This window comes from Ursus americanus, chromosome 16 (assembly GCF_024610735.1).
Source record: "Ursus americanus isolate L20-20 chromosome 16, mUrsAme1.1.p, whole genome shotgun sequence".
NCBI lineage: Eukaryota > Metazoa > Chordata > Mammalia > Carnivora > Ursidae > Ursus > Ursus americanus.
The window spans coordinates 16886971-16901567 of record NC_142142.1 but is presented as its reverse complement, the minus strand read 5'-3'; the positions used below and the strand labels follow the sequence as shown (position 1 = coordinate 16901567).

General features: G+C 37.6%; 1 protein-coding gene across 2 annotated transcripts in view; it reads left to right on the top strand.

Moving 5' to 3' along the window:
- PRCP (prolylcarboxypeptidase) overlaps nucleotides 1-14597 on the top strand; it is a 68930-nt gene that overhangs the window by 26831 nt on the left and 27502 nt on the right. For both annotated transcript variants that reach the window (XM_045815587.2, XM_045815586.2), the window contains exons 3-4: nucleotides 10303-10443; nucleotides 14260-14361. In XM_045815587.2, the coding sequence (XP_045671543.1) occupies nucleotides 10303-10443; nucleotides 14260-14361 (243 nt within the window). The remainder of the gene's footprint in view (nucleotides 1-10302; nucleotides 10444-14259; nucleotides 14362-14597) is intronic.

Below are 14597 nucleotides of genomic sequence, written 5' to 3'. Positions count from 1 at the left end.
TTCTTTCTGGAATTCTTCCTCTGGCTGGCTCCTTTAGGCTTTATTTCCAATGCCAGCTCAGAAGATCTGGCATGGTATACAATTATAACAATGCTACCAGAAGAATATTTTGCATGTCCAGAAGCATTCAGAACAATAGAGTATAAAGGAAGAAAAATACTAGTACTACATCATATTATATTTAACAAAGCAGGAGAATATAAACATGTAAAACTGTGTTTGGTAATACACAGCACTATATAACTTTTATAAGATTACCGTTGAAATACTTATATATTGTATATATGAGTTCTGTCAAGGTTTTTTTTACTCCATAAAATGGAGTAAATATTATAGTCTTGCAAGTCAGCAAGTGGATTTTAGCAACATTTGTCTGTGGTGTAGAGGACCTTGTGGTTCTAGGTATTCATGTTTGCATGGAGATCAGGAATGACCTTAGTTCCCTTTACCCTGGTCCTACTGTCATGCTCTTTATGGAATTCACATTCTAGTTTTATCCAGCCGTTAAATGTGTGTACTCCTACCGGTAGGTTGTGAACCTCTGCTGAAGCAAACCTATAACTAGGCAGGTTGTGCCTGCAAATTCAGCCCCCACCTCAGGGACCCTCTGGAGGCCTAAGCATCAGTTCCTTCTTCCGTGTCATACTTTTACTTCTGTCTTCAAATCGTTGCAACACTATGGTCTTTCGATAGACAGCCCTGCCCCCTACTTGACTGGTTAAAAAAGTAAAGGTGTTGTGTAAGGCATTTTAGCTGGAACCCCTTCAGTTTCTTCCCTTTCCACCTAGAAATGGAACTCCTCCTGTACCCGTCTGTTATCCAGTGGAGGAGAGGTTCCTCTGCCTGTCCAAGTCAAATCCCTCCATCTTTGCTGTTGACCCCATTCTGTCTTGCCTCCTCAGAATCCCCCTGCATCACGAAATGCCTCCTTATCTATAGTTTCAACTATTCCCTCTAACCACTTTTTGCTCTTGGACATACCTCTTATGTGTTTCTTCCTTCTTTATAAAACTCTGTTGTTGAGAAAATGTATCTTACACATTGATCAAATCAACATTTTGTAGCATATTCAGGTTTACCAAACACCAGTATGCTGCTAAATGAGCCCTTATGATGTACATTTGACAGAAAGCGGTCATTCAACTTAGATACTGTGCACTGGCTGAGAGCCACACCTTTAGATCCTTTCCAGCCCTAAAAACTGTGACTAGACTAGTATATTTTAGGATATATACTTCAGAAGAATGCTGATTAGTTTTTTTCCTGCCCCTCTATCCAGATGCTGGCCTTTGGTCTATATTAATTTCATAGTTATTTATCTTCCTGTTTCTACTCCCAGCAAAGGGCATGCAATTCCTGTGTCCTCAGCAGCCTATATAAGACTAAACTGTTGTGAGTTGGCTTTAGATTTTATGCTTCAGTTCCCCCTTGGGCATGTGATTTGTCACTGGGCAAAAGGCACAGCCAGCTACAGTGTTCTGCAAGTCTTCCAAAGTCAGTAACAGACCCATGCAATAAATGAACCTGCACAAACTTGCTCTTGGGCACCTTGATCTCCATTCTCATTGCTTTGAATCATGCTGGTCTCTGAAGCAATGTTGGGTCTTTTTTTATACCAGTAGCAAAGCTAGGATGTATGCATACAATCATTCATTCTCTGTGTATTCACTGATCTTCTATTATGTGCCAGACATTATACTAGTCACTGGGGATTTAGTGGACAAACCAGGTAAAAGTCTTTGCCTCATTAAGGGTCTATTTCTAGTGAACCAGTTTCATTCAATGTTGGTTTAGAGAGGCAAGCTCAAATTTCCGTTAGGTTTCTCTTGATAGGAAGATTTTCATATCTATATCTGGAGGCAGCCCGATGAATATAATCTTATCTCCCATTTCTTCCCCTCATAAATGATATACCTCCTGCCATAAAAGAACAACATTCCTTAATATGCTTGTCTTGCACAGCTTATCTTGCTCCCTTTGCTTGAAATGCTCTTCAGTTTCTTCTGTACCTGAAAAAAAAATTGTCACTCTTTAGGGTTCAGCTCAGATATTCCCTCCTTGGTGAAGCCTTGCAGGATTGCCTCAGGCAGGATGGTAACTTCCTCTTTTGAGCTCCCACAGCACTTTGTAGAATGTAACCACACCATCCTGTGATTGTTTATTAGCATGTTCACCGCTTATGTTAAATTCAAAACTTGAGAGATGGACTTCTATCTTAGTTCTCTTAATGCCTGTCATTTAATGAACACTCAATACGCATATTTTTAAATGAAAGAAAAATCTACTATAGATGTGTTTTAGTGCAGTATGATTTACATATGATTAGAGTGAAATAGAAATGTAAACATATATACATTAGAAAATAATACATATACCTTAAAAGAAATCTTAAAGGTTTATAAGTCTATTTTGTTGATTATCTTATACATACTGAAAAATGCTCCATCCTAATTCTAGAATCCCGCCATTGTCTTTTAGAGTCATTTTCCCCCTACAAGAGTAACCACTATTCTAAAAGCATGAATTTTTGAAACCTTACTTTAAAACAAAGAATGATGAATGCCGTATTTAAATTATATGAATATTTATTTTTTTAAAAAGAGAGATTTAAAATAATTGGTATCTCTGTATTTTAGTTTTTTTCCACTTAAAGAGCGAACTTCAGATCTAATCTGAAATTTCATGAATCTAGTATTTAAAACTTAATGGCCTCTCCCCCTTTACTTCTTATACAACAGCGCCCTCTGACGATGTAACATTTCTTAAAATTTATATGTTTAGTAATCACTACAGGACTTTCTAATTTGAGAACTTAAACTGTGGCCAGGTAATTCTAGTGGTACAAAGCTTCCTAAAGCCACTGGGAGTTGAACATGTGATTTATTGATCATGTGGTGCTTTGTGAAACCCAACAGAGGATGCCAGAATCTTCGTCTGATGCAACACTTAACTGTTGTTTGACAAAACATGTTATTTCTTGACTTACTGCAATGTTTTAGATGTTTTGAGGGCAGGATATCTCTACCTCTGGTTTATCAGTAGAGCAGAGAGTATTTTGTGTTTGTAGAGTTTTGGTAATTTAGAGTGTGTTTCCCCTCTGGGGCTAATGGTCTTTGGTCAGAACAAAAGGGAGTTACCCAGCACTGTACAGTTAATGGAGAGGGTACATGAGTCCATTTTCTTGCCCAGCGTTACTATTTTTTCAAATGTAATTAGATGCTGTTGTATATTCATTTATACCAGTATTAAATTTATATTAGCTTCTCTTGTGTGTATTTTCTCAAGCACAGACTATTAAAATAGAACATGTATGTAAATTCTAACATTAATAAGAGGACTTCATACATAAAAATGTGAGGAACCACTGATTAGAAGAATTGAACTGCCTTCATTTAATAATTATAAAGTATCTGTCTTATACAGGTATGCTGTGGTAGCTGTTGTGTTCTTGCCTTTTTAATTATCCTTTTATAAATATAGGAGGCTGGATAGTCTAACTTTTTTCTACAGTGGACTCTCCCATATCACTTCTTTTCTCTGCCCCCTTGTCATTTTCTTTTTAAATAAATTATTTCTTATAGTCTCCTTTTTAAGGTGGAGTACAGAAAAAAGTATAGAAGGAGGGAATACAGTTCTCTCTCCTGGTTGATATGGACAGAAGGGTGTGTGCAAAACAGTGTCTTACTACACAGAATGATGATTTCATTTGAAGGGTGTATCTGAGGAAACTTCGCCCTTCCTTGTTAAAATGGAAACTATACCTGCTAAGGTTGGCAATGAAGGAAACATCCCTTTGGGAAGAGAAGGACAATCCTGTCTCTTAGACTCACCTCCTTCTTGGAGGGATTTGGGTCATTTCCTTTGTCACTATCATACTATCCTCGAGGATATTGTTGCCCTTTTAATTCTTGAAGTCACATTTACTCTCCAGTCCTTTCTCTTTTCATAATACAGATAAGCAAATATAGAACATTTATGCAGGATTTTTACGTGGCCCTGACATAATAAAGTGGAAATATCATTCTCATAAGATACAGTTTGCTCTCCCTTCTTGTTTTAGCTTTGGGCTACTCCTGTATGAGGGATAACTTAACTTAGTAGTACTCCACTTGTAGATATTCGTCCTTCAACTATGGACCTATGGCTTGCCTAAACCTTACCTTCCTTCCAGGTTTTGATTCCTTCTTTGAAAACTTGTATCCTTCTAACATGAGGGTGTCTCCCCTCCAGGGGAGATCAACCTTCCCTAGAAACAATGTGTCTCCATTTAGGAACTCTAACAGAATGTAATGCCACACTTCCAAAATTAATACAGGACATACATATCAAGTAGAAGAAAGTGGGTCTTATTTCATTTTAACATCTTTGGATTAGAATTGGGGACCAGAGAGCCGTCTTTCAGGGTTCTTTGATTTATTGGAGGTGTGACTCCATTTTTTGTTGTTGTTCTATATATTTCCAAGTATACTTTTCCTATCTTTAGTAAAATTTCAGGTAGCTATGATCATATATCTGGGTGCGTAAATAAAACTAACTGTAATACTGAGTTTTCTAAAATGAAAAACTACTGAGTAAGAGTTAGTGTGATTTTGTTTTTTATAAGTGCCTAATTAAATGAGTTAAAAATAGTTGTATAGTAACAATTATTGAGTTAGGCCAGTGAAAAGACCAATATTCCACATATTCTTCAGTTTAACTGTTAGGAAATGTCTAGGGAATATGTCCTTCATTTTACAAATTTGAAGAAAGATACTCTAGTGTCTCCTATTTAAGGTTAGTTGGTAGTCCGCTCTCTCTGCAATAGTGTGTTACAGTGAAAAATCAGGCTGGATTTTGTTGGAGGTAGGATTGAGTAGGGGATAAAAGTATTTGAAAAAATTGTATATGAGGGGCACATGGATGGCTCAGTTAGGTAAGCCTCTGCCTTCGGCTCAGGTCATGGTCCCAGGGTCCTGCAATCCAGCCCCGCATTGGGCTCCCTGCTGATCGGGGAGCCTGCCTCTCCCTCTGCCTGCGGCTCCCCTTGCTTATGCTCTCCCCCTCTCTCTCTGTCAAATAAATAAATAAAATCTTTTTTTTAAAAAGGAAAAACTGTATTTGATTTTTATTTATTAGTTATGTTATCTCGGGCAAGTTGTCTGACCTTTCTGAGTGTCAGCAGCCTTTTTGTAAAACTAGTGTAATGAAAGTGCCCCAGAGGGTAGCTGGGAAGATGATGTGATCTGTATAAAGCACCAGCATGGTGCCAGGCATGTAGCTGGTGCTCTATGTTATTTGCCTTCCCTTCTCCCCTGCACCCCCAAGTTGCCACCCAAATTATGTCAAACATGTAATGTTCTAATGGGCTTTTCTGAATATGAACTTTATTCTTGAACAGTTTTGAAGTCCAAATATTTATTTTTGCTGCAATATATTTTATTTAAAGGATGTTTTCTTTGTTCCTTTTTGCCTACACATTCTTATGGATCTCTTTCTTCTCTATAAGGGGAAGGAGAGAAGTATTTCTTGAAATTTCTTGGACTATATTTTAGAAAGAACTACTGTATGTGACTAGAGGTGTGTTTCTTTTTTGAGGTCATGTTTTGTTGCTTTTACAGCAACTATTATTTATTTTAATTACTTCAATAAATCAAATTGCAAAAATAATTAATTAAAAGTTCCAGCTCTGCCTCTAACTTGTGACCTTGGCAAAGTCACTTGACCTCTTTGAGCCCAGTGTCTTCAGTTGAACAACACAGATCAAATGGTTTATAAAGCCCTTGTCCCCTTTCCTGTTGTGATTTATAAAAATCTCTTTATTCAGGAGCACAGAGCTGAAAGTGGCATGTGGGTCTCAGTTCTCAACAGCAGAGGGCACACTGTCCCTAGTGTGCTGGACCCTTAGGTATTGCAAACTATCTGCATTATGTAGCCTCAAGGAAGGAGCCAGGAAAATTCCGTACATTAATGTTTTGCAAAGGAGATTTCAACAGCCTGTTTTGTAAATACTTAATATTTAGGTGAAACACTAAAAAAAAAAAAAAATAGGAGACTTCGACATTCCAAAGGTACTAATTAAAATTATATGAAGAACTTTTTTTTTCTTTTGTCAAGAGCTCTATCATCGCCCTCTACCTTATTTACCCTATCTAAGTACTCCATGCTTAGGATTGGTTTGCAAATGGGATGGAGAGGAGAACTATATATTAGAAACTATACCTGATACTTCAGGTACATTTTCTCTAATCCTCACAGCAATCCTTTAAATTGTGTGTTATCCTTATTTTATATAGGAAGATACTGGGTCAGGTGAAGTGACTTGCCTGAGGCCTCACGGTAGAGATTCAAGTTCAGGTCTGTTAATTCACAAACCTGTTTTCTTTCTACCATACCAGAGTTCTTCCCTTTTTCTCCCAATTTAAACAATTAGGGATGAATTACTAGGAGCAGGCGTGGCCAGACAGTGGTCACACATGGAAGTTTGACTTTCTCTGGTTCTAAAGTTTTGGTGACCCTTATAATTCTAGATGGAAGCTTTTCCTCTGACAAGAATTTTTTTTTTACCATTTATGTTTAACATACTATATATAAACACATACCCATGTTTTCAAATTTGAAACCTTTAGATTGGATTATTGAAATATGTTTTTTTGTGGGCTACTTTTTAAGGGTACAGCAATATCTCATTTTACAAGAAGCCTGGGTTCTAAAGTCAGTAGGTAAGGTGAAAATCACTACAGTGGAATAATCTTTGAGAATCCCACAGTAAGGCGTCTTGTTAGAGAGCCATAAACCTTCTTTCTTTAAGTCCAGCACAGCCAGTCTTTCCTTCTTTGGTGAAACAGATCATGGTTTTTCCTGTTGAGCTTAAATGATGAGGTTGGCTTGTATTTGGGGGCCATGTTGGGTGGTAATGCACATCCTTAAACACCAGACTCTCATTCGGCATGGTGAGATGCTTATAGTATTAGAGGTATTCTGAAACCTAGATCAAAAGAAAGAATAGCAGATTCATCTCCTATTTGAGGGCCTAGGCTAACTCAAAACTTCAGCTGTACAATAGAATCACAGACTACTGCATTCTACTCTCCACAGTTTCTGACTCAGTAGGTCTGGGATTCAGCTAGAGCATTTGCATTTTTGAGAGATTCACAGGTGATGCTGATTCTGACTTCTGGGGACCTCGCATGCAGGACCACTATACTAACTGAATGGAGGCAAGTGGAATCACTTGTCTTTCTTCCCTCCACTGTCTCTCTTGCTCTCCATTATTTTTAGGTGAATGGGTATAGTTGGATTCATTTAAATGTAGGTGTTGTGGCTCAGCCAACACTATCCCATTGCTTAGCTTACTTCTTGGCCCAGAACAGGAACTTGACGATTCAATAGATGCTTGTTGAATGAGTGATTGATTATATATGTTGAATTAACATATACAATGGGAGGGATTTTTAGCACATGGACATCATTATCATATGCCTGTTCAATACAAACTGTTTATTATCCCTAGGTAGGCAGTCTTTAGATTAGAATAGCTTATATTTTAGGACTATATATAATGATGATCATGGACATGAGAAAGTATGCAATTAGTGCAGTTTTGAGAAACTTGCATTTTGGGACCTCTGGAATAATGTGAAGTAGATATGTGTGTGTAGATGGAGCTGGGTATGAGGAGTCCCATCTGTTTTAGAACGGCCTAGGGAAGTCTTGCAGAGCCTGGTTTAGGTCTGAACCAGACAGTCTGGAGCAGCACTGGAGCAGCACTGGGATCCTGGTCTGCCCCAGACCAGATGCAGCATTTTCACTTCTGTCTCCAAAGTACTGGGGAAATTCAGGCACATGATCCTAAAGGCTCAGTGGGGCTCTGCACTATGGCATAACACTATGGTAAATTCAGGTAGTTGCACATGAATCTTACCATGATGTAGGATTTGATCATTATATTTTGAATGAGTTTATTAAGGGAAGGGTAAAAAAAAAATCTCAAAATCTCAAAAATCTCAAAAATTTAAATTTAAAGTTTGTTTTAAGCTTAAAATTAGTGTGTCATTTTTATCATTTTGGACATGTTTTATATTAAGTCTTGCAAAGTCTCAGTATCCTGTGTTTTGTCTCTTTCAGTATAGATTAAATTTTCTTCCTTTAAATTCATCTTACTTTTTTATGCTGAAATATTTTCAGGTAAATTGCAGACAGCATGACATTTCTATCTCTAAATTCTTCAATGTACAGCTGTAAAAAATAAAAACATTTACTTATGCAGCCACAATATGATCACTCTTAACAAAATTAATGTCATTACTATTGTCTAATACCTAGTCCATATTCAAATTAACCTAATTGTCCCTAAATTATCATTTGTATCATTTGTTCCAACCAGAATACAACCTGGAATCATGCATTGCATCTGGTTATTTTTTTCCTTAAAGTTTATTTATTTATCATGACATTGCCTTACCACTGTCTTACCACACATTTGGATTTGTCTGATTGCTTATTCAGAGTGTCTTTAGCTTGTGTATTTCCTGGAAACAGGAAATTAGATCTAAAAGAAATTAGATCTGAAGGCTGGAAAAAGATACAAGTTGAACATTTTTGGCATGATTTTATCATAGGTGAAATTTGCTTTTGTCATACGACCTGAGGAGGTGCATAATCCATGCCTGCCCCACTGTTAGCAATGCTAATTTTGATCACTAGATTGAGGTGATGATCCTTCCACTATAAAATTACATTTCGCCCATGTGACAAGAGGGTGTTACTTTGGTACAAATATGAATCTTCATTTTCCTATCATTCATTCTCCTAATGCTTTTAACACAATGTGGTGATTCTTGCTCAAATCAGTAACTTCATAAGGGTTTGCAAAACTATCATTTGTTTGATTTTGTCATTCCTTCTGCTTTAGCTAACATTTGATTGAAAAGAGCTCTTTTTCATTAACTGGGACTGTTTGGTACCTTGAAACACAGTTCTACCGGAAAGGCAGATTAAATGTTGAGTTCTTTACTTTTGTATTCCCAATTTCTAAGTTAGGAGTTGGTTTAATTGACACCTTAAATGGTGGCAAATGGCTGTATATTTTGCTTTTTCTTTTTTGATATCCTTCTGAACTAGTAGATTTTTGTGAATTCAGTGTTTCAATCAGCTAATGAAAATACAGATCATAAGGGATATCTTTATTTTTTTTAAAGATTTTATTTATTTGAGAGAGAGAGAGTACACAAGCAGGGGGAGGGGCAAAGGGAAAGGGATAAGCAGACTCCCCACTGAGCAGGGAGCCCACTGAGCAGGCTCCCACTGAACAGACTCCCCACTGAGCAGGGAGCCCACTGAGCAGGGGTGATCCCAGGTCCTGAGGATCATGACCTGAGCTGAAGGCAGAGGCTCAACTGAGCCACCAAGGAGCCCCAGGGATATATGTATTTTTAAAAGTTAATGGATTCATATCTCTGATTCCAATTCAGTTTTAAAGTTACTGTGTTTTTAAATAGCTCCTTCATTTTATAATTGTTATCTTTTTTCTTACACTGAGAATCTTGAATACTGATAACGTTTTTTTTATTGTTGTTGTTTTTTTTTAAGATTTTATTTATATATTTGAGAGAGAGAGAGAGAGTGTGCATGCACACACAAGCCGGGGGAGGAGGGTAGGGTAGGAGAGGGAGAAGCAGACTCCCCACTGAGCAGGAGCCAACATGGGGCTCAATTCTAGGACTGATCATGACCTGAGCCTTGAGCTGAAGGCAGATGCTTAATTGACTGAGCCACCCAGGCGCTCCTGTTTTTGTTTTTGTTGTTGTTGTTGTTTTTAAGTAAGTTTCACACCCAACGTGGAACTTGAACGCATGACCCTGAGATCAAGAGTCACATGCTGGTGCGCCTTGGTGGCTCAGTCATTAAGCGTCTGCCTTCGGCTCAGGGCGTGATCCCGGAGTCCTGGGATCGAGCCCCACATCAGGCTCCTCCGCTGGGAGCCTGCTTCTTCCTCTCTCACCCCCCTTGCCTATGTTCCCTCTCTTGCTGGCTGTCTCTCTCTCTGTCAAATAAATAAAATCTTAAAAAAAAAAAAAAAGTCACATGCTGTACCAATTGAGCCAGCCAGTGACCCTAACATTGTTTTATTTTACAGTATAAAGAAAGTAATTTCAAAATAACAGTGCCAATATTATTGTTGCAACTAAAGTGAAGTTTAAAAAGTTTTGTGATTATTTTTGTAACATAGGTTGATTTTAATGGAAGAATAAATTTAATTACTTTTTTGTTGAACTCATTTAATTACTTTCCTCTGAAATTTGTCTACTTTTGTTTTTGTAATAGGTTGATCATTTTGGATTTACTGCTGATAAAACTTTTAAACAGCGGTACCTAATAGCTGATGAACACTGGAAGAAAAACGGTGGATCAATACTTTTCTACACTGGTAATGAAGGGGACATTACCTGGTTTTGCAATAATACGGTATGTACAAATCCCTATGCTCAATTTGCCTTTCGTTGAGGCAAACTGGAAAAAAAATGTTTTGCAGTATATATGACCAAGTATTACTGTAATTAATTGTGAAGCTTTTTAGAAAATAACAGATAAAACTCACTAATAATAGAAAAATGGCAGAAGCATAGGAATGGGCAGATCACAAAAGAATGGATACAGATATCCAATAAGCCTATGTGTTCTGCCTTAAAGAATTATACGTGAAAGAATGAAATATTATTTTTGGACAATTGAATCTTAGATTTTTTAAAAATCCCATCTTATTTCTAGAATGAATAATGATATGAGGGACATGGAATAAGAATGTTATTGCAGAGGCGCCTGGGTGGCTCAGTTAAGTGTCTGCCTTTGGCTCGGATCGTGATCCCAGAGTCCTGGGACAGAGCCCCACATTGTGCTTCTTGCTCAGCCAGGAGTCTCCCTCTCCCTCTGCCTGCTGCTCCCCCTGCTTGTGCTCTCTCTCTCTCTCTGTCAAATAAATAAATAAAATCTTAAAAAAAAAAATGTTATTGCACGTAGACCATTTTGATTATGGTCTCTAGAATGTAAACACAAGGGCATGAATTTTTGTTTGGTGTTGTATATTCAGTCTAAAACTGTGCTAGGCATATAGTTGCTACCCAATAAATATTTGTTAAATGAATAAATGGATAAAACCTAAACAAAGCCAGGGCAAATAAGAGAAAAAAAATGCAAGTTTGATTGTCAAATAGGATTTTTAATTTAGCTTTCCTATTCTATTTTTCTTATATTTGTGAGGGTTAAAAAATTGTATAGATGTTAGCTTGCTTCCCTGACTATACATTCTATCATCTTTTATAATAACACTTAAATCCATTAACAAACATTTATTTTAGAAGGACACTTGAAAAAATTTTCCTTTTTTATGTTCCAAAGCTATGACTAGAAAATGTCAACTTTCTACCAAAAAGCTAGTCTGTGGGTTACCTTAAAGTGAAGACTGAATTATATTTTTTCCACTGCCAATGTCTGGCATAGTGCCTGGTATTCAGGAGGTCTCAGTAAATGTTTGTTGAACTAAACTGAATTGAAAGCAAAGATATGAACCCAGTTATACTGTTATTGCATTTCCCATTTCTGATTATTTTCTTAGGAATGTTGAGTCTTGTTAGTTGAAAATAAAGTAATTCTCTGAGAAATGAGATCCTAGGGTGTCTATTTCCCTTAGATCAGTGACAAATGAAGTTAAGATTTATTTTCCATCAGATTCCTGCTTACTTTTTCTATGGAACAACTGAGGCTGCTTTAGATTTTTTCTTTCTCTTGTGTGACTTCCCATTTATGCCAAGGCCATGGGGCAGCGTCTCCTGTCCAGTTATTTTTCCAGTTCCTCCTCTTCCTCCTCCTCCTCCTTCTCCTCCTCCTCCTCTTCTTCTTCTTCTTCTTCTTCTTCTTCTTCTTCTTCTTCGAGAGAGAGAGAGAGAGAGAGAGAGAGAAGGGGCAAAGGGAGTGGGAAAGAGAGAATTTTAAGCAGGCTCCACATTCAGTGTGGAGCCCAACTTGGGGCTCAGTCTCATGACCCTGAGATCATGACCTCAGCTGAAATCAAGAGTCAGACACTTAAAAAAAATTAAAAGATAAAAATAAATGAAAAATTAAAAAAAAAAACATTAAAAAAAAAGAGTTGGACACTTAACTGGGCCACCCAGGTGCCCCCTCCTTTTTTTCTTTATTATAGATAGGCAGCTGTTCCTGCCTCCACTGCTTTGACAGACACTGCACCATAATTTAAGGCTTGCCTCAGAAGTGGTAGAGAGAAAGAGCAATACAGTGTAGGAGCAGTTCCAGGAAGTGGCTAGAGGTAGACCCTTAGGAGAGTCCTGGTTTTTTCCCAGCCTTAGACATGTCCCTGTACATACTAAAATGTTCTGGTTGCATATTCACATATTCTGGACATTCATCTATTAAAAGACACTGTAGCAGAATGGTCAGGAGTGATAGACTGATAAGGACTGATAAGGATTGAATTCTGGTTTTGCCATTATGCTGTGTGACTTTGGGCAGTTTCTTACTTTGTGCCTCAGTTTTCTTATCTGCTAAATGGGTATATTAATAATCTGGTTCATAGAGTTGCTGTGAGGGCTAAATAAGAGGGACTTGGGACAATGCTATATATTATTAAATGTTAATATATTACATAGACCTCTTCTGAAAAATAAAAAGAGCCTGAAATAGATGCAGGTAAATAATCACTTATTATAATGTGAATCGGTTCAATTAAATGGCTTCCTTTCAAAGCCTGAGTTCAGCTCCCCAGAGGTGGGGCTATTTTGATAGATGATCCTTACCCGTAAGAAGCTCATAGTCTGGTAGGGTAAGACACTCATATAAGCAAATATTGCAACAAGCAATAGAGAGCTATGCCTAGCACAGTGGTGTTGAGAGGTGGGAATGATGGGCAGTGCCAAAATGGGGCAGGCAGAGGAGGGCATGCTTGAGCTGGTTGTTCTAGGATCTGCAGGTAAATGTCAGGGAATGGGCAAGGTGTTAAGAGAGAAAGTGGGGTTATTGAAATCATCACAGATAACAGGTTAAATTCTCCATCATCACATGCATACAGATCTTTTCATTGTTCATTTATTGATCAAAATGAGCAGAACCTTTTAGAGGTTCTTAGTTGTTGTTAGGGAGCAGCAGTTCATTAAAAAACAACAGTGTGCCCTAGGAATGACAAACAGTTTTAATCTGTGCTAAATCTAAATCTAATCGATTGATGTTGGCTGCCTAGAGTGCTTTGTCAAGGAGGATTCTGAGGGCACCATTTGAGGTAAGTGAAAAAAATGCAGTAGTGATTGATTAATCACCAGCATTAAGTGTGGACATAGGAGGTCGAACAGTACTTGATGATTGTTCTGTGAAGCCAGACAGCCAGTGCTTGAATGTTGGCTCTATGCTGTGTGACTGTCACAGAATATTTAAACTACTGTGTCTCAGCGTCCTTGTCTCTAAAATGGGGGATAATAAAAGTGCCTATCTCCTAGATTGTTGTGATAATTAAGTGAATTAATATATATGAAGTATTTAGAGCAGTGCCTGACACATTGTAAGCAGTCGATTATTATTAGCTATTGCCAGGTATGCTTATTTTCAAGTAAATAAAATTAATATGGAACCTAAGGGAGTCCAGTATGCTTATTTGTATTTTTTTTTTTCTTTGCTGTTGTAAATGTTTATGAGTAGGCAGCTAACTTAGATATCCTCAGTTCTTTCCTAGACTATTTGGTACGCAGTGCAATTTAAAGACAATTTTTTTTTTAAAGATTTTATTTATTTATTTGACAGAGAGAGACATAGCCAGCGAGAGAGGGAACACAAGCAGGGGAAGTGGGAGAGGAAGAAGCAGGCTCCCAGTGTAGGAGCCTGATGTGGGGCTCGATCCCAGGACCCCGGGATCACGCCCTGAGCCGAAGGCAGACGCTTAACGACTGAGCCACCCAGGCGCCCCTAAAGACAATTTTTGATGTAATATTGATTAGTTAGATTAATTAATGATTAGTTAGAGTGTTAGAATAAGGAGAGTTGGAATGACTAGTGTTTGAGTGACTTGGGCTTATTTTTAATTGTTTCACTCTGATATAGTGTGAGATTGATGTGTAACAATGAAAGAGCAATTTTTTAATCTATAGAACAAATATAAATTGTGCAGCTTCTTAGATCTCTCTTTGGTCTGGTTTAACATTCATTTCATATGAGTTGCCAAAAGGTTCGATGACTTTTTTCATATCTTGATTTTTATCCTGTGGATTTGTAAATTCTTCCCAGGGGTTCATGTGGGATGTGGCTGATCAACTGAAGGCTATGTTGGTGTTTGCAGAACATCGATACTATGGGGAGTCCCTACCTTTTGGTAACAAATCATTCAAGGTAAGTATAGGCATACCTTGTTTTATCGCACTTCACTTCTCTGTACTTCACAGATTATGTGTTATTTGCAAATTGAAGGTTTGTAGCAACTCTGTGTTGAGCAAGTGTATCAGTGCCATTTTTCTAACAGCATTTGCTTCCTTTGTGTCTCTGTGTCACATTTTGGCAATTCTTGTAATATGTCACACTTTTTCATTATTATTATATTGGTTATGGTGATCTGTGATCAGTCATCT